Here is a 19,627-nt window from a genome sequence, read left to right as displayed (position 1 = left end):
TTTTTTTTTTTGAGAGTCTATGTGTACCCGGCTGAGCCTCAAATTTCGACCCTCCTGCTTGAGCCTAAGTGCTGGGATTACAGGTGTGCCCCACCATACCCAGTCCATATTGACTTTTTCAGACTCATCCTGAAGTTTGAACTGTGGCTCAATGAGTTTGTGATATTCCTGGGTTCAAATCTCCCCAGCAGTCAACTCCGTGGAATAGCCTTGAGCCCGTTGGGATGAAGCCAAGTTCACAAATCAGTTCCCAGGAAGGGCAGGGCACTCTTTTCATCCCTTTCCCATGGAGGGCGTCACCCCGATGAACAAGGTGGCGTCAAATCACACGAGCCGTGAACCTCAGTGAAAGCCTGGGTTTAATTGGTAACAAGATCAGAGCCTTATCAATCCACAGACCAATTGATCATCCAGCAGAGCAGCACTGGGGGTGGAGAGGAGCCCCTGGCTTGGGGTGTGACCAGCCCCCCAGGCCTGCTGGACAGGTCCACCCAGACGCGGTCCCTCTCGGACCATTTCCTGTGACAGCACAGGGAGCCGCCTACTCCTTCCTGGGACTATGGTACAGTTTGTATTATACATTAGAAGTGAGGGGACCCCCCCGGGGACCCCTCTCCACTTTCCCACCAGGTTGGCTAGGGAGAGGCGAGTTGTTTTTCCTTTTTTGTTGCCTCTGAAAAATAATTTACAAACCAACTTTGTAAAGTATGTACAAAAAAGAAAAAAAGACTGTACATTATGGGGTGAAGGGGAAGTGGGTGGACAGACTGACTGTGGGGATTACAGTACCATGTGCACAGAATTGGGGGACAGAATGAAATAAGGGTGTGTGTGAGGGCTTCCCTTCCCAATGCTCCCCCCATGGCTTGTCGTATTGCTCAGGGAATAGCTGGAGGGGGGGGGATGAGCTCTGCAAAGTTGGGGGACAACAGGAGGATTGCTTTGGTGCCAGGGTGGAAGACTGCCCAAGGACAGGGGTTCTGGGGGTACATATTGTTATTGCTTCCTCCTAGGGCAAAAGGGGGCATGGGTCTGGGTCCACGTGGAGGGGTGCAGGACACAGGGAGGGGGTGCCTGGAATGGGGGCCTGGGCCTGGCCCCACCTCAGATGACGGGAGGACCACTGCCACCAGGTCTCCCCTTTCCACAGGGGGTCCCCTTAAGGCAGAAACAGGAGGAGAAGAGCTGGAAGGAGCATATGTGAGGTCGGAGCCCCCTTTCCTTAACAGTAAATGCAAAGTAGACTGGGATGGGGGGACAGCAATTGGAAAGTGGGGGGGGGGGGCGGGGTCAGGGTCTCCTCAGATCTGAAGCATGAGGCTGACTGGCAACAGCTTCCCTGACTCCTGCTCCCTATGGCTAGAGTGGTAAAAAATAAGATGAGGTGGAAGACTACTCTGGGGTTCAGTGGAGTCCCCTCCTCACTGAGCCCTCCCCGGAGGATGGCTATGGATTCACAGCCTGGTTCTGGAGTCTCCCCCCTCCACCCAATCAGACCCTGGAACATGGCCTTCATCCATGCCTGGGCCCTTAGAAAAACCCAGCAAGACGGAAGACAGACTTGGGGGGGGGGGGCCGGGAGGAAGGTGGGGGAGATTAGGGTGAGGGGCTGGGACACGGGGAGCCAGGAAAGGGGGGTGGTCTACAGTTGCCGTGTTTCATTCTTTTTTTTTTTCTTTTTCTCTTTTTCTTAAAAATGTTACAATTAATATTGAAAAAATAAAATCCCTCCCGGGACTTGGGGGGCCCTCACCACCTCCATCCAAAGGCCCCACGGTGGGGGGGGGGTGTAGCGGCAGCCTAGGGGAAGCAAAGAAAAGCGAGAACCCCCCACTTTTCCGTTTTCTTTTTTCTCAGGAGGGCGATGAGTCTTTGGGGCAGCGGCGGCGCGGGGTGGTGGGGCGCAGGGGTCCGGGGACGCCCCAGGTCGCGGGGGCTCAGGTGGGGTCCCAGCCACCTGGAGCCGGGGGCAGGGCCGGGGCCTCCTCCGGGGTCCCCGAGGAGCAGGCCCGGCAGGCCCTCTTGGCAGCCCGGTGGTCTTTCGGGGCCCCCGCCTCGGCCGCCGGGGAGGGGAGGCCCGCGAGGCCCGGGGCCTTGGGTGGGCTGGGGGGGGTCCTCAAGCTCGGGGCGCTGCCAAGGGCCGGGCCAGAGGAGCTGCCGCCGCCCACGGCTTCCCTGGGTGGCGCGGGCCGGTCGTGGGCATCCAGCCCCGGGGGGACCGGGCCCTCGCCCTCGCAGGCTTCCGAAGCGTCCTGGCACGCTGGCGGCTGCTCCTCGTCCTCCTCCTCCAGTGTCAGCTCAAACTGGAACTTGTCAGGAGCGGCGGGGTGCCGGGCCCCCCCGGGCTCCTCCTCTTCAGGGGGGTGGCGATGGGCTCTGCCGAATGGCGCTGTAATACCAGTCCCGGTTGTCCTCCAAAGTGTCTAGGATCTCCTGGGCATCGGGGTGTACGAGGTCTGCCCACGTCTCCCACAAGGGGTGCACGATGTAGTCGATGAAGCCCACCTAGGGGGCAGAGGGCACCTGTCAGCCCGGCTACTCAGGAGGCGGAGATCGGATGACCGCGGTTCAAAGCCAGCCTGGGCAGGAAAGTCTGTGAGCCTGGTGTCTCAAAAGAAAGCTGGAAGAGGAGCTGTGGCTCAAGTGGTAGAGCTCCAGACTTGAGTAAAACAGCTCAGAAACAGCACTCAGACTCCAAGTTCATGCACCAGGACTTGGAATGCGTGCACAGACAGACAGACAGACACACAGACACACAGACACACACATACACACACACACACACTCCATGCTTCTAACAGGATAGCAAACTTCAGGCCCCACCTGGCTACAAAGAAAACCCCTAAAACAACAAAACCAGAGTTCTATTCTCTGATCTAGCAACTTTGTTTCATCAAGTGGTCCTAGGGCTTGAACTCAGGTCCAGGGCACTATCCCTGAGAATTTTCACTCAAAGTTAGTGCTCTACCACTTGAGCCACATTGTCATTTCTGGATGTTTGGTAGTTGATTGAATATAAAAGAGTCTGACAGACTAATCATGATCCTCAGGTCTCAGCCTCCTGAGTAGCTAGGATTACAGGTTTGAGCCACCAGCACCCTGCTAATATAAGGAGTCTTAAATAAGACAGTCTGGCATTCATTATGTAACCCCGGTTGACCTTGAGCTCTCATTGTCTTGCCTTTGCCCCGCCCCTCCCCACAAGACTACAACAGGCGTGTTCTACCATGTTCAGCTAAGTAGCATTTCAGATCAGTTGGTGCTGTCACTGAGTTTCAATAGCTGAAAGAAGACCTCCATATTGTGAGTACGGAGGCTTAGAACCACTGTCCTTCAGTGGAGGAAATGTGGCCTATTTCTCATCTCCATGAAGAATTAAACAAACCAGAGACCATTGATGTGCAAGATGAGGCCGGCAGGCCAGCCCTGTCCCCTTGTGTTACTTGTACCTGAGACTTCTCCACCGACGCTGTGTGCTTGTCACACATGGGGCTGATCTCCATGCCACGCTCACGTTCCCGGTCCCCCTGCTGGAAGAACTCAGCCATGATGCGGTCGGTCCACTGGCGGTACAGCTCCAATGGCTTTGTGGGGTTGCTCAGGTCTGCACAGTGGACCATATTCCGAAGGACCTGCGTGGGGCGGGGGAGGGGAGGCCCTTCAGAGGCCATGTCCCACCTTGGGGGACATGTGTCTCACTCAAGGCTATCTAACATCCCACCTTGTGAAGGGGCATGGGGGGGGAATGGGGGGTTGGGATGAAGGAGGGAAAGGAAAGGAAATAGAGAAGAGATGGGAGATGGAGGGAAGTGGTGGGGAAAGGGTTCACTGTCTTTTTTCTTCTTTTCTTGGTGGTAGTGCTTGAACTCAGGGCCTGGGCACTGTCCCTGAGCTCTTCAGCTCAAGGCTAGCGCTCTACCACTTTGTGCCACTGCACCACTTCTGGTTTTCTGGTGGTTCATTGGAGGTAGAGTCTCATGGACTTTGCTTCCCCGGGATGGCCTTGAACTGTGATCCTCAGATCTCAGCCTCCTGAGTAGCTAGGATGACAGGCGAGAGCCACCAGCACCAGGGTGGGCACTGTGTTTGAGAGAGAGGTGTGGGCACCTGGATGCGGTCAGAGTAGTTGTCCAGGAGGAGAACCCCAGAGCTGGTAACTTTCTTCGTCTCCACCATGGTCTTCAGGTCAGCCAGGAGAGTCATGTGCTTGGACATGTCTGTGGCCAGCACCTGCAGGCAAATGGGGCGTCTATCAGGCCTGGAGAGGTTTTCATTCTGCAGAAACCTCCAGGTTCCGGAAGGTTCCCTCTGGGCTCCAGACCCCCTGGATCTCTATGTATCCTTCCCATGCTCGGTCTGTGCCCCTGTCCCCAAGCCCCACCTACCATGTCAATGACCATCTTGCGAAGGCTCTGTCGCTGGCGCTTGCTGAGGTTCTGGAAGATGTCACAGTTCTCCTCCTGCAGCAGCTTGAAGCCCACAGCCAGGTGGTGATTCTCCAGCACCGACTCATCGTTGTACATGAGCGCCAGCTCTGAATCTGTAGCCCAGAGGAAGGAGGTTAGGGGAGGGAACCACTGGTGACACCCTGGCCGGCCCAGTCCAGGGATGCCTCACCCACACCGCTTGCCCACCCCAACAAGGGGATCTTCCTGTCCACAGTGCTGGCCCGGCCCACAGCACTAGTTCCGCCTAACCAGGTAGTTGCTCTACACTGTGGGTCATGCCCCAAATCCATTGCACAGGACCCAATCAGGTAGCAGCCACATATTGCCAGCCCCGCCCTGTCTGGTCATTCCCAGCCCTTTACTAAGCTAGTCCTTTCTTGTCTTACTAGCTCCACTCTTAGCCTGCCCATTCATTCAATCCCTGGCTCTCAGACCAGCTTCTCCCACAGGCCACTGGCTCCGCCCCAAGGCTCGTCAGTCAACCCCAACACCAAGAGGGGACCACTCACTCGTGTTGATGAGAAACTGGTTGGAGACTCCAGGGTGGTCCACGTCGTGGATGGCAGCTGCAAAGAGGGCTGCCAGAATTTCCAGGTCTGTGAACACCGCCTAAGAGCAGGAAGAGTCAGTCAGACAGAGAAAGGGATGACAGGCTACAGGGGATGGGAGGACCAGGGGAAGATGGAAGGCTTCAGACAAATCAGGAAGCCCGAGTAGAGGCAGGAGGATAAGGAATTCAAGGCCAGCTTGAATTTCCTAGGAACATTTTATCTCAAAAATAAAATAAGGACTAGGGATATGGCTTAGTAGTAGAGTGCTTACCTAGCATGCATGAAAGCCCTGGGTTCAATTACTCAGTACCACACATACAGAAAAAGCTAGAAGTGGGCTGGGGATATGGCCTAGTGGCAAGAGTGCTTGCCTCCTATACATGAGGCCCTGGGTTCAATTCCCCAGCACCACATATACAGAAAATGGCCAGAAGTGGCACTGTGGCTTAAGTGGCAGAGTGCTAGCCTTGAGCAAAAAGAAGCCAGGGACAGTGCTCAGGCCCTGAGTCCAAGCCCCAGGACTGGCCAAAAAAAAAAATAGAAAAAAAGAAAAAAGAAAAAGCTGGAAATGGTGCTGTGGCTCAAGTGGTAGAGTGCTTGCCTTGAGCAAAAAGAAGCTCAGGGACAGTGCCCAGGACTGGAGTTTTTATCTCCAGTAAAACTACTCAGATAAAAACAGAAGTACTGGGGGCTGGGAATATGGCCTAGTCATAGAGTGCTTGCCTTGAGTGCTTGCCTCATATACATAAAGCCCTGGGTTCGATTCCTCGGCACCACATATATAGAAAAAGCCAGAAGTGGAGATGTGGCTCAAGTAATAGAGTGCTAGCCTTGAGCAAAAAGAAGCCAGGGACAGTGCTCAGGCCCTGAATTCAAGCCTCAGGACTGGCAAAAAACAGAGCAAGCAAAAAAAACAAACAAACCCCAAAACAAAAATAAAACCCAGAAGTACTGCTGCAACTCAAGTGGTAAGAGTGCTAGCCTTCAGTAAAAGAAGCTCAACGCCAGTGCTGGTGGTTCATGCCTGTAATCCTAGCTAGCTACTCAGGAGGCTGAGATCTGAGGATCTGGGTTTGAAGCCAGCCTGGGCAGAAAAGTCCCTGTGGGACTATCTCCAGTTAGCCGCTCAAAAACTAAAAGTGGCACTGTGACTCCAAGTGATAGAGCGCTAGCCTTGAGCAAAAGAGCTCAAGGGCAGCGCGCACAGGCCCTGAGTTCAACCCCCAGGACTGACCCCTCCTCCCCCCAAAAAGCCAAAACCAAAACCAGAAGATGAAGATTGGAAAGAAGAAATAGATGAGCAGGGAAGCCGGAGACAAGGGAGGAGAAAGACAAACGGGACGGGACATGGAAGATGGGCAATCCCAAAGAGACACAAGTGTGAGAGATGAGAGTGGGTGGGCATGGCGTGGGGGTGGGCAGAGATGCAGCCACACTCACGTCCAGCGCAGGCGTGGCGAGCAGCACGTGGGTGGACTGCAGCACGTCGGCTGCGTGCAGGCTGTTGTGGTAGGCCACATCAGCATGGTAGTGATCTTCCAACGTCAGCATGTACGTCACCATTGTGTCCACGGGGATTCGGAATTTCTTCAGCAGGTCCCGCTCCTGGGGACCAGCAGGGGCAGGGCTGTGACCCCTGCCAGCCCTGTCCTGCGCCCCGTCAATCCCTGCCCACTCCCTACTGCCCCCATCACCTGGAATATGGTGTACATGATACAGCTGAGTGAGCGGCCTCCTGCATAATCAGACACGCAGAAGATGTTCAGCCCCCACTTGCTCAAATTTTCCAGTTCCTGGTGGACATGGAGGTTAAAGGTCAGAAGCATGCAGGGGGCAGAGCCTGAGAGACCCTCTCCTAGGAGTCTGAAGCCCTCATCTGTGGCATGGACTCCTCAGGAAAGAATTTAACATAGCTCCTTGTCTGTTTCCTTGCAGGTTCTAAGGCTTGAACTCAGGACCCGGACGGTGCTTTCCCTAAGCCTCCGTAAGTTGTTTTTTTTTTTTTTTTTTGGCCAGTCCTGGGGCTTGAACTCAGGGCCTGAGCACTGTCTCTGGCTTCTTTTTGCTCAAGGCTAGCACTCTGCCACTTGAGCCACAGCGCCACTTCTGGCTGTTTTCTGTATATGTGGTGCTGGGGAATCGAACCCAGGGCTTCATCTATATGAGGCAAGCACTCTTGCCACTAGGCCATATTCCCAGCCCCCCCCCTTTTTTTTCCCTCTCTCACAGCTAGTGCTCTACCACTTGAGCCACAGCTTCAGTCCCAAGTCTTCTGGTGATTAAGATCCTTAGATCTTCACCTCCTGAGTAGGTAGGATTACAGGCTTGAGCCCTCAGTACCTGGCCAGCCTGCAGCTTTTTTATTTTCTCAAGGCTGGTGCTCTACCACTTGAATCGCACCTCTACTTCTAGCTTTACTGGTTAATTGGAGATTAAGAGTCTTACAGACTTTCCTGCCTGTGTTGCCTTTGAACCCCAATCCTCAGATCTCAAGCCTCCTGAGTAACTAGGATTATAGGTGTAAGCCACTGAGCCCAGCTTCCTGTCCTATTTGTCTTTTTGGAGACAAGTCTCAACCATGTAACCCAGGCTGGCCTTGAGTACCTCTCAATCCTTCTTTCTCAGCTGGGATTACAGGCATGCACTACCATGCCCCAACCCACAGCTACTGCCTTCATTCAGCATTTGTCTATCAAGTACTCAATCATACTTGGCTGATGAAGAACCCAGAGATGACACTGATGTCTCCAAGATCCCTAACCATCAAAAAGCCAGAAGTGGATCAGTGGCTCAAGTGGTAGAGCACCAGCCTTGAGTGAAAAAAGCTAAGGGACAGCGCCCAGTCCAGGGGTACCCTTAGGCGGAGGGCGGGAGCCCTCAGGCGGAGGGTGGCTCCAGCCGAGACCCCTCCCCTCACCCTTCATCTCTTTCTCCAGGGAATCTGACTTGAGATGTGTCCCAGTGAGGAAAGGAAAGACCCAAGCCTCTGGGGAACCCCACCCACTTGGGCCAGGAGCTCTTCTTGATCCGTCTTCACCCCAAAACGTGGGATGCCAGCATTGTTGAGGCCACTGCTGTACATGAGCTTCTTCACTCCTGTGATCTGGGACATGGGCTGGAACTGAGGTACTGGGGGCAAGGGGTGCTGGGAGGGTTTCTTTGGGGGCATTTCCTGGGTTTCTTGCTCCTTCATCGTAGGTGATGGGATCTCAACTTCATTTTGTTTGTCTGTAAAATATAAAAATCCATGAGTGAGAGAGCATGGAGGAGCACCCCCTCTTTAGAAGGCACCCGCACTCCTCAGCCCGTCACCATGTCCTGAGACACCAAACCCAAATGGACCACTTCCTCAGTGTCATCATGAGGATTATTCTAGGTGATGGAGAACTGGGGTGGGGACCCTGGGGTGGGGTCACTGCCAGGTTTGGCAGCAAATGGGAAGAGTCAGTCTGAAAGTGGGGTGGGGATGCCAGGGACACCCGTGGCTGACTGCCCAGGACAGCCATGGAACTTTCTGGGCCAGCGAAGACAGCTGCACAGTGGTTCAGAGTGCTGGTGGGAGGGGGCATGGAAGGCAGAAGGGAGGAGAGGAGGGTCTTGGGGTCCATGGCCCCCTGAATTGGCCAGCCTACCTGGGGAACCAGCCCCAGGAGCTGTTCTGGAGTTTTCAGAACTTTTGAACCCAAGTAGGGACCACCCATTGTGATCTGGGGTTGCCAGTCAACACAGGGCTTGTTAGGGGTCATTTGCATAGCAAATTGCTGAATCCTCATTGGCTGAATCCTCAGAACTCTTGGGGCATGCTACACCCTCATTGGCGGGAGCCTTTGACAGCAAGTCCCACCTTGCTATTGTTTCTGAAATGTCAGAACTCTCCATCTAGCTTGGGCAAGGCCTTGGACATGGCACATAGCCCAGGCTGGACCTCATGCTCTTACTTAGCTTTTTTTTTCCACTTAAAGCTGGCGCTCTGCCACTTGAGCAACACCTCTACTTCCAGTATTTGGCTTAGTTAATTGGAGATAAAAATCTTGGATTTGTTTGCCAAGTCTGGCTTTGAACTGTCATCCTCAGATCTCAGCCTCCTCAGATGCTGAGATTACAGGCCTTAGTGGTTGGTGCCCAGATGTTTTTTGTTTGTTTGTTTTTCAAAGACAGGATATTGCTAGGTAGCCTATGCGGATCTCTAAGCTTCTCCTGCTTCAGCTTTTCAAGCACTGGGATTATAGTGTACACCACCATACACGGCTTTCTTAAGGCTGAAAATACTATTTTGTTTGGGGATGAGCTCCTAGAATTTGGGGAGTGCTCAAATTGAGTTGGAGAAATCTACTAAGGTTGGAAGAGTTGATAACTTAGTGATTTTATTTACTGATTTATTTTTGAAGTTTGGAGGTCTCGGTTGAATTTATTTATTTACTTATTAGTTTATTTGCCAATTCTGGGATGTGGACTCAGGGCCTGAGCACTGTCCCTGGCTTCTTTTTGCTCAAGGCTAGCACTCTACCACTTGAGCCACAGCGCCACTTCTGGCTTTTTCTATATATGTGGTGCTAAGGAATCGAACCCAGGGCTTCAGGTATAGGAGGCAAGCACTCTTGCCACTAGGCCATATTCCCAGCCCCCTGTTTGGAGAAGTTAATTCAAGGTGTCCCCAGCCTCCCCCACCCCTGCCACCCCATAATCACTCACCCAGGAAAGTTGTGGAAATATACTCTGAGACTTGGTTTCCCGACCTGCTCATCTCTGACAGGTGTGTGAGCTCCCGGTTCAGCATCCTCTTGAACTAAGGTAAAGAGGCCGAGAGGGAGAAGGGGTGACTTTTGGGGGGGGTGGCGTGGTGCAGTTGTCATTGTGTGTTTATGAGTACAGGTCCTATATATCTCAGCTCATCAGAACTCCTAAAAACCCCTGGAGTTGTTCAGATTTCTCCTCTCCAACCCCTATCTGCCAGGCTACTTAAGACAGGCATGCCAGCCATTCCTTTCCTTCTAGCTATGGATGGGGGTCCCCAGGTGTGGTAGGAGGGGTTTAGAATCAGCATGCCCCCTCCTTGCCTGAGGAAAAGAGGGACTCCTCTCACTAACTCCCCTCAAGGAGGAGCCAGAGGGGGCACCTGTGGAAGGGAGGGGCTCCAGCCTGACAGAGAACCAATGGGGTACCAGGAGATTCCCGTTGTCATGGTGATGCGAGTCTCCTTAGCAACTCCCTCTCCAACCAGCTGCTGAGCTGGGGAAATGAGGAGGGGGGGGGCAAGCCTGAAGGCCCTTAACCCTTGCTTTGCCAGGACTACCCCTGGCCTCTAGGTCTTGCCAGACATGGGACCCCAGTCCCTGAAGTCCTGACCTTTATTCTCTGCCCAGTTTGGAATAAGCAATGTGCCCCCCAGCCCCAAGCTGTGGAGAAGGAAATATGTCCATGATATGGGTAAATACTGAATCCAGGAGACGCCCCCCTCCCCAGTTTGGTCAGTTGGGGAGGGGGAGGAGGGGCTCCTACTGGCTTCCCCTTCTCCTCCTTCCTGGATGGATGCACAGATGAATGGAGTAGACGCAAAACTGAGCTTGGGGTCCTTCCCCCACACACCCTGCCACTCCACACAGGCCTCTGCTGTGACATTGTGCTTGGAGGAGGAAGGGCACTGGCTCCCCTCCCCCAGGCTCGGCCAAACATCCCTAGGGCAGCAACAGACTATGTCCTGGGCAGCCTGAGGGACCTTGGAAAGCGTAGCCCACCCTGCAACATGGGGATGGATCATGGGGTCATTCCTCCCAGGCTGGTCTGGAGTCCCTGTACTCACACCTCACACACACATACACACACAGTACTGCACACCCGTGTCACAGGCTGCCCCCTCTATTCTACATAGGGTCACACAGCCCAGGCACACACACAAACCAAAGGGTATAGATCACACAGCAGTGACTGACACCCAGGGTCACATGTTCCCCCTATAAAAACAACCCCACCAAAGCACCAGACACCCCTGGGCTTGTAAACATGGTCCAACATACAAAATCAGGGTCAAAGCCACCTGGCTGAAGACAGGACCCAGGCTGGGATACACAACATGACAGCCAAGCCCCCCCCCCCACCCCCCGCCCCAAAATTCAATGACAGATCCATCGTCCTCAGAAAGAGCCATCCCTGCCCAGCCCTGGGCTGCGCACAATCACCATGTGAAATGTGCAGCCTAACACCTGCACACAGCAGCCCACACCCCCTGCCCTTCATTTCTCCTACCTGGTCCCACCAGCCCACCAGCCAGGGCTTGGAGCAGGTCTCACAGAAGAAATCAACCAGGGGCATCTTGGAGGCTTAGTCCCCCCTCGGGGCTGCTGAACGCTCAGGCTAGACTTAGTGAATGCTAGGGGTGTGTGGGGGGTGGGGAGGGCCACAGGGACTAGGGCTGGGGGCTGGGCAGGTGGGGGCAGTGGAATGAGGGAGCCGCGGAGGGGCCTGGGCCGGCCCAGCAAGGCTGGGGGCTCCCTTCCCCTCCGCGCTCCCAGCGGCAGTCCTGGTTACATGATCTGCCAGGCCCTGGCCCTCATGGGCCACCCCGCAGCTGTGGCGGGGGCAGCCAAGGGCGCCTGCCCATGGGGAGGGGGACGCAGGACAAGGGTCCCGTGAGGAGGCTGCTGCGGGATCTGTGTGCCCTGGTGTGTGTGTGTGTGTGTGTGTGTGTGTGTGCGCGCGCGCGCATGTGCGCGCTCACTGCAGCACTGGCAGACTGCATGCGAAGTCAGGTGGTGCTGGAGATGGGGGGGTGTTAAAGGGGCATGAGAAGCCAGGCTGCCGGTGGCTCACACCTGTAATCCCAGTTCCTTAGGAGGCGGAGATCTGAGGAGCATAGTTTGAAGCCAGCAACAGAGGAGAGTCTGAGACTCTTTATCTCTAACTAACCAGGAAAAAGCTAGAAGTGGATCTGTGGCTCAAGTATAAGCCTTGAGGGAAAAAAAGTTCAGGGACAGCACTCAGGCCCTGAGTTCAAGGAGCAATACCAATACCAAAATAGACAGATGGATGATAAACAGATGCATAAACAGATAAGATGGGTAGAAAGATGCTAGATGCACAGATAGATGTATAGAGTTATAGGTGCATAGATGAACAGATGCATAGGTAGATGGGTGATAAATGGATAGACACTGATAGAAGCTTAGATGAATAGGTGCACAGACAGACAGACAGACAGACAGACAGACAAAAGAGGACCCGAGTCCAGAGTCTCCACTAGGAACGAGAGAAGGCTGCTGGGGAGAGGCAAGGAGGCCTCCACAGATGTGTGAGAATACATTTTCCCCTGTGGATACAACACACACAAATGTGTGATATGCCATTGACAAACACCAATATACACCCTGACCTCTAATGCATACACAAGGCCAAGTCCTGCCAGTCTACAATACACACATGTGCACACACACATGCCAGGAGAGGGGCACAACTCCTGGGTTCTGCACCCAGGTCTACATGTGAGCACAGAGACACAACACTGAGAGACACAGTCCTTTCCAGAACATGGACCCAGGGCCAGACACACACATCATTACACAGAGGCAGTTGCATTCAAGGTCACACTGACCCACCCTCAGACTAATTTTCCCAGATAAGCTGCCACCTACAAATATATGCACCTCTTAGGCAAGAAACCCCACCTGCACCCCCACTTCCTGATAGGCACCCACCCACCACAAACACTCCCAGCAGTGCTATTCCTACTGCCTGCTTTCAGAACAGTGCCCCCTGGAATTGTGCAATGCATACTGCACAACTGTACATGGAAACTGCACTGGCCTCTGAGGTACTGCAAGCACACGTGGAGTAACAAACACTTCAGGGATATACACTCAGATTTGCACCTGAAGTCACTTCACACCTGCTCACAGCCACATCTCTCTGATAGGTCCTACATTTAGCACACTCTTAGCCTGGCATAATCACTGGACATATTCATATGCCCACCCACAGGTCTACACCTGCATGCCACCCCTCATAACCTGCTTAAAAAACACCAGTGTTGCTGGGCACAGATGGCTCATGGCTGTCATCCTAGCTACTCAGGAGGCTGAGATCTGAGGATCGTGGTTCGAAGCCAGCCTGGGTAGGAAAGTCTGTGAGACTCTTACTTCCAATTAATCACAGAAAAAGCAGGAAGTAGAGTTGTGGCTCAAATAGTAGAGCACTAGCCTTGAGCAAAGGAAGCTCAAGGACAGTGCGCAGGCCCAGAGTTCAAGCCCCGGGACCAGCAAAAACAAAACAAGCAAACCAAAGCTGACAAGTGTTGCAAAGACTATCTAAAAGAATCAACAGCTACAGAGCCTCACAGACACACCTGTAGACTGTACAAGCTCACAACAGGGACTTCTGAAAGTGCCACGCAATGCTTGGCCTCACCCAGGCACCCCACCTAGAGATTGGTCCTGCCCTCATCATCCAATGGCTGATGCCTTTCACTGACCCAACTAATGATGGGCCTTGTCCATAGGGTTGGCCATTGCCCCCCACCCACTGACCCTGCCCAACTGGCTCTGCCTAGTAGTTGGGCCCACCCATGGGACCTAAAAATTAACCAGTAGGTCTTCGCCAATGGATTAGTCCCGCCCATCGCTCCACACACACCGGCTCTGCCCACCAACCCTGCCTAGTCATTGGCCCACCTTGTAAGCTACTCCCACTCCTGTCAAACCACATACCTTGTGCGAAGCCATCTCGCTGACAGAGCGGTAGGTCTGCATGGTCTCCAGTTGCTCCAGGCACCAGTCCAGCTCCTCCAGCGTCTCGCGGGCCAACTGCTGGCATGTCTCCTCTGAGGAAGGGACAGCCCAGGGGGTGACCCAGAGGGCCCGTAGACGAAATCCCGGCCTACACACACACCCCAGGCTGCGATGATGGGGGTCCATTAGGTGAGTGGAGTGTTGAGGAAGGGTGCAGGCCAGCCACCCAGGGCGAGGAGCCGTTTCCCACCCCCTAGGCTCAGCTACCTGACAGCGTGGCCTTGCAGACAGGGGTTGGAGCGCCCAGTGGGGACCGCCTGTAAGGAAATGAAATTTCGATGTCAGCCTGCTCACTCAGATCCATGAACAAGAATGCTTTTCTTTCTTTTTTTTTTTTTTTTTGTGCTGGTACTTGAGCTGTGCCTGAGCATAGTCCCTTAGCTTTTCCACTCAAAGTTGAGCTTTGTGCTGATTAACTGGAGGTCATCATCTCCTACACTTTCCTGCCTGGGCTGGCTTTTCATAGGAGTTGCTCAGTGATCAGAGGTTCAGCGTGGTCATGTGCCAGCCAGCCTGAAGTCACACAGTTGAGAGATGGATTTACTGGACCTCGGGAGTTGGGGCCCAGCCTCTACTTACTTATTGTTGGGAGTGGGCACGTTGGTCAGGAGTGAGAAGTTGCTTCGAACGCTACGGAGACTGGCCAGCACCTGCCACAGGGGACAGTAAATGAGAGAGGTTGGGCATTTAGGGGACACTTGGGAGTCTCTTCCTTGCTGAGCCATTTGGGGTCTCACCTGAGCAAATGGCGTAACGATGAGGTCCTCAGCATGCCTGAAAATCAAGGGCAAGGACAAGTCAAGATCCAAGTCACGATCGCCAGAGAAGCAGCACCCCACCCCATGCCAACCCAAGGGTAGACATGACGCCAGGGCTGCTCTTGGGGAACACCTGGGGAGTGGGGTGCTGCAGGAGCTGCTCTGGGGTGTGTGGGGATTGGTGGGAGGTACAGAGGAAGTGAGGTGAGAGAGTTGAGGTATCCCTGGGGCAGGAGGCAGCTGAGTTGGCCTGTGGGGGGGACTCCTAGTTCAGTAAGGAAATATGATAATGGGGGGGGGGCTTGAATATACAGTCGCTTTTTTGGGGGGGGGCTTGAACTCAGGGTCTGAACACTGCCCCTGGCTGCTTCTTGCTCAAGAGCTAGCACTCTACCAACCTGTACTCTACCTCTTGAGCCACAGCACCAAGCGGCCTTTATTGTATGTATGTGGTGCTGAGGAATCGAACCCAGGGCTTCATGTATATGAGGTGAGTACTACTTGCCACTAGGCCATATCCCCAGTCCCTGGAGTCACTTCTTGAAGGACAAGATAGTTGAAGTAGGACCAGGTCCAGGGCAGCCAATGGCAGGAGGAATGGTGGGCGGGGCTAAGAAGGGAGAGTTAAGGTAGGTTCAGGTTCCAGACAGCCAATGGGAAGCAAGGGTGTGGGCGGGGCTAAGTCAGGGAGAGTTAAAGTAGCAGGGCAGCCAATGGCAGGAGGAATGGTGGGTGGGGCCAAGTAAAGAAGAGAGGGTTAAAATAGGACCAAGTCTAGGACAGCCAATGGCAGGAGGAATGGTGGGCGGGGCCAAGTTAGGAAGGGAGAGTTAAAGTAGGGTTAGGATCCGAGCATCCAATGGCGGGAGGGATGATGGGAGGGGCTAAGGGGTTCAAATCCACCCAGATGAAGCCTTGAGCGGTGGGGCCTTTGGGGGCTGCTTTCTCCCCTCTCCACCACGGCTGGGGAGCACAGGTGGGGCGGGCGCCCCGACCCCTCGCTGGGAAGGATGCTCACGCCTCGCTGGTGACAGAGGAGTTCCGGGACATGGTCTTGGGGGACATGTCGTAGTCGCTGTCCGAGCGGTAGAGGAAGGACTCCCGGCGCTGGCCGGTGACTCCCCCGGCGTGCAGAACGAGCCCCGGGCTCGCCTGCGAGTCCAGGGGGCTGCGGCCCGGCGAAGGCGTCGGCCCATTCTCCCCCTCGTAGCTGCGGGGGTGAGGGAGAAGAGGAGGCTCAGGGAGGGCAGCATGGTTAGCTGGGAGGTGAAGAGAACGGGGGATGAGGGTTGTAAAGTCACACAAGAACACCCCCCCCCGCAAAAAAAGATAGATGCCAGACAGGGAAGAAGCCAAGTCAGAGGCAAGTGATGGAGGTCACCCCAAGGACAAAAGTTTGTCCTTCGCACCTCAGGTCATCCTGGCTGCCAGGATCTACCCCAAATCCCATTTTTCATGCCAGGCCCTCCGGTCCCCCACACAAGCTTTTCAGCTTGACCCTGGGTCCCCAGCTCCACTCCATTCTTCCCCATCTGTTCCTCCAACCACAGGCAGCAGGGAGGCAGGAAGCACTTTCAAGTCAGCTGAAGTCCCCCTCCCAGCTCTCAACTTTCCAATGCTCCCACTTCACAAGACAACAAAACACGAGTCCTAGTGTAGCCCCTCAGGTCCTCCTCCAGACCTGGACCCCCAAGTCCAGCCCCCAGGCCTCATCCTCCTTGCTTCAGTTAACAGCAGCCTCCTCCCTGCTTCCTAGATATACCGCTTCCTCAGGACCTTCGCACAGTCTGTTTCTGCTGCCCAGATTCCAGTGACTTTCTTTAGGCCTCGGCTCAAATGTCACTTTCTCAGGCAGACTCTTTTCCAAACGCTGCAAACTTTAGCTCTTAAAACACACAACCAAACTATTTACTTCACAAAAGTCTGTATGTTTAACTGGGCGCTGGTGGCTCACGCCTATAATCCTACCTACTCAGGAGGCTGAGATCTGATGATCAAAGTTTGAAGCCAGCCAGGGGAGGAAAGTCTGTGACACTCTGATCTCCAATTAGCCACAAAAATTGAAAGTAGAGCATGGCTCAAGCAGGAGAGTGCTAGCCTTGAGCATAAAAGCTAAGGGACAGCGCCCAGGCCTTGAGTTCAAGCCCCAAGACAGGCACAGAAACACACACACATACACCAACAAACTACCTCACAAAAATCTATATTTTACTAATTTTTTTTGCCAGTCCTGGGGCTTGAACTCAGGGCCTGGGCACTGTCCCTGAGCTTCTGTTGCTCAAGGTTAGCACTCTACCACTTGAGCTACAGTGCTACTTCCTGCTTTTTCTTTTTATGTGGTGCTAAGGAATTGAACCACTAGGCCTTGTTCCCAGGATGCCCCTCTGCCCCCCACCCCACTGTGAGACTCTTATTCTCCAATAAACTACTCAAAAAAGCTGGGAGTGGTGCTGTGATTCAAGTGGTAGAGCGTTAGCTTTGAGCACAAAGAGGCCCAGGGAGAGCACCCAGGTCCCAAGTTCAAGACCCAGAAGCAGGAAAAAAGCCAAGTGCTGGTGGCTCTCGCCTGCATTCTTAGCTACTCAGAGGGCTGAGATCTGAAGATTATGGCTCAAAGCCAGCTTTGGTCAGAAAAGTCTGTGAAATTCTTATCTCCAATTAGCCACCAGAAAGTTGGAAGTAGAGCTGTGGTTCAAGTGAGTGCCAACCTTGAATAAAAAGGTAAGAGGTAGTGCACAGGACCTGCGTTCAAGTCCCAGAGTATTGGCAGGGGGAAAAAAAGTTTTATCATGAAGATAAACCTGAACTCCAGCTTATCAGAACCAAGGCGACCTTGAACAATAGTGGAAGGAAGGAAACACACCATGGAAATTCTTTCTTTCTTTTGCCAGTGCTCTACCACTTGAGTCACAGTGCCGTTCCCAGCCTTTTCTGTTTATGTGATACTGAGGAATTGAGCCCGGGACTTCATGCATGCTAGGCACGCACTTTACCACTAAGCCACATCCCCAGCCCTCTTTTTTCTTTTCTTTTTTTTTGGCCAGTCCTGGGCCTTGGACTCAGGGCCTGAGCACTGTCCCTGGCTTCCTTTTTGCTCAAGGCCACTCTGCCACTTGAGCCACAGAGCCACTTCTGGCCATTTTCTGTATATGTGGTGCTGGGGAATCGAACCCAGGGCCTCATGTATAAGAGGCAAGCTCTCTCGCCACTAGGCCATATCCCCAGCCCCCTCTTTTTTTCTTCTTCCAGTTACTTAGAAGTCTAAGATCTAAGGACCCAAGCTTGAAGCCAGTCCATCCATACATATTCAACACTCTTATCTGCAATTAACCAGCAAAGAGCCAGCCTCAGGTAGTTCAGCACCTGCTAGTGGAGAGCAATGGCCTCAATTCAAAGTGCAGTACCAACAAAAACAAATGAGAACAACCCCAAACCCCACAACACCACTGGACAAAACAAAAGCAAATCAACAACCAAAAACCCCAGTGAAGTGAGTACTCCACAAAGTTAGTTTCTGCCTACAAAAGCTATGCAGATAGGTGCAAGTGGCTCATATCTGTAATCCTAGCTACTCGGGAGGCTGAGATCTGAGGGCCAGGATTAGAGGCCAATTCCGGCACAAAAGTCCATGAGACTCATCTCCAATTACCAAGCAAAAAGCAAAAGTGGAGCTGTGGCTCAGGTGGTAGAGTGCCAGCCTTATGCGAAAAAGCTCAAGGACAGTGCCCCTGGCCCTGAGTTCCAACCACAATGCCACCAAAAAATTAAATAAAAAATTTAAAAGATCTTGGATTTGGCAATGATTTATTTACTCTGACAACAAAAACATAAGGAACAATAAACTTTAGAAAATGTGACTTTTTTATTTTCGTAGTGACAACCCTGGAGCTTGAACTCAGGGTTGATCTTTGCTCAAGTCTGGTGCTCTACCACATTAGCCACAGCTCCATTTTCAGCTTTTCTGCTGGTTCACTGGAGATAAGAGTCTCACGGACTTTCCTGTCTAGGCTGGCTTGGAACTGAGATCCTTAGATCTCAGCCTCCCGAGAAGCTAGGATTAAAGGCGTTGAGCCACTGGTGCCTGCCAAAATGAGAAACTTTTGTTCATTTCAATCTACTCTCTGAATGTGAAGATAATCCACAGGATGTAGACGAATGGTACAGTCATACATATGCTTAGAGATATGCAGAATTCATATAACTCAAAAACCACTAAAAGGCTAGAGGAGGCTCAAGTGGCATACCAGGGCAGGAAGTATGAAGTCTAAATTTCAAACATCAATACCATCCAAAGGACTGAGGGGGTGGGGGGAAGAAAGAGAGAAAGAGAGAGAGAGAGAGACAGACAGACAGACAGTCTTAAATAGGCTTTCTCCAAAGGAGATGTACTCAGGGCTAAAAGTGCAGAAAGATGTTAGTTTATCAGTCACCAGGGCAATGTAAATCAAAACCAAATGAAAGCCAAGTGGGGGTAGAGCAAGGCACTCCTGTAGTCCAAGCTCCAAGGGAGGTTGAGGAGGGAGGGTCACTTGAACCTCAGAAATTGTAGAGAAGCTCAGGCAACACGTGACTGATTCACAAACGAAGCAAAACCAAAAAAAAGTACAAACCCCTCAATGGGTTATCTCTTTGTATTTACTAGGATGGGTCTGATTTCATAGCAAATATGAAAACAAAGAAAAATTATAACCGTTCATGAGGATATGCAGAATGGTAATTCAACCTGGCGCTGGTGACTCACACCTGTAATCCCAGCCACTCAGAGGCTGAGATCTGAGGATCACAATTGAACCAGCCTGGGCAGGAAAGTCCCTGAGACTCTTATCTCCAATTCATCAGAAAGCTTGAAGTGGCGCTGTGGCTCAAGTGGTAGAGTGTTAGCCTTGAGCAAAAAGAAGCCAGGGACAGTGATCAGGCCCCGAGTTCAAGCTGCAGGACTGGCAAAAAAGAAAAAAAAAAAAAAAGAGAGAAAAGTCAGGCAAGGCGGCACATGCCTGTAATCCCAGCACTCAGGAGGCTGAGGCTGGAGGATCTGAGTTCTAGGCCAGCCAGGGTTGCATAGTGAGGACCATGTCTTAACAGAAAAAACCACC

General features: G+C 52.9%; 1 protein-coding gene across 1 annotated transcript in view; it reads right to left on the bottom strand.

Moving 5' to 3' along the window:
* Positions 1-341: 341 nt before the first annotated feature.
* The window catches only part of Pde4a (phosphodiesterase 4A), a 32,945-nt gene continuing 13,659 nt past the window's right edge, over positions 342-19,627 (bottom strand). Inside the window, 15 exon segments of the mRNA XM_048342227.1 lie at positions 342-2,363; positions 2,365-2,505; positions 3,450-3,632; positions 4,108-4,230; positions 4,386-4,540; positions 4,958-5,057; positions 6,440-6,604; positions 6,694-6,792; positions 8,004-8,227; positions 9,692-9,785; positions 13,696-13,808; positions 13,984-14,033; positions 14,356-14,426; positions 14,514-14,550; positions 15,553-15,744. Coding sequence (XP_048198184.1) covers positions 1,938-2,363; positions 2,365-2,505; positions 3,450-3,632; positions 4,108-4,230; positions 4,386-4,540; positions 4,958-5,057; positions 6,440-6,604; positions 6,694-6,792; positions 8,004-8,227; positions 9,692-9,785; positions 13,696-13,808; positions 13,984-14,033; positions 14,356-14,426; positions 14,514-14,550; positions 15,553-15,744 — 2,173 coding nt within the window. The 3' untranslated portion in view covers positions 342-1,937.

This window comes from Perognathus longimembris, chromosome 3 (genome assembly GCF_023159225.1).
Source record: "Perognathus longimembris pacificus isolate PPM17 chromosome 3, ASM2315922v1, whole genome shotgun sequence".
NCBI lineage: Eukaryota > Metazoa > Chordata > Mammalia > Rodentia > Heteromyidae > Perognathus > Perognathus longimembris.
This window is presented reverse-complemented; position numbering and strand designations above follow the sequence as displayed.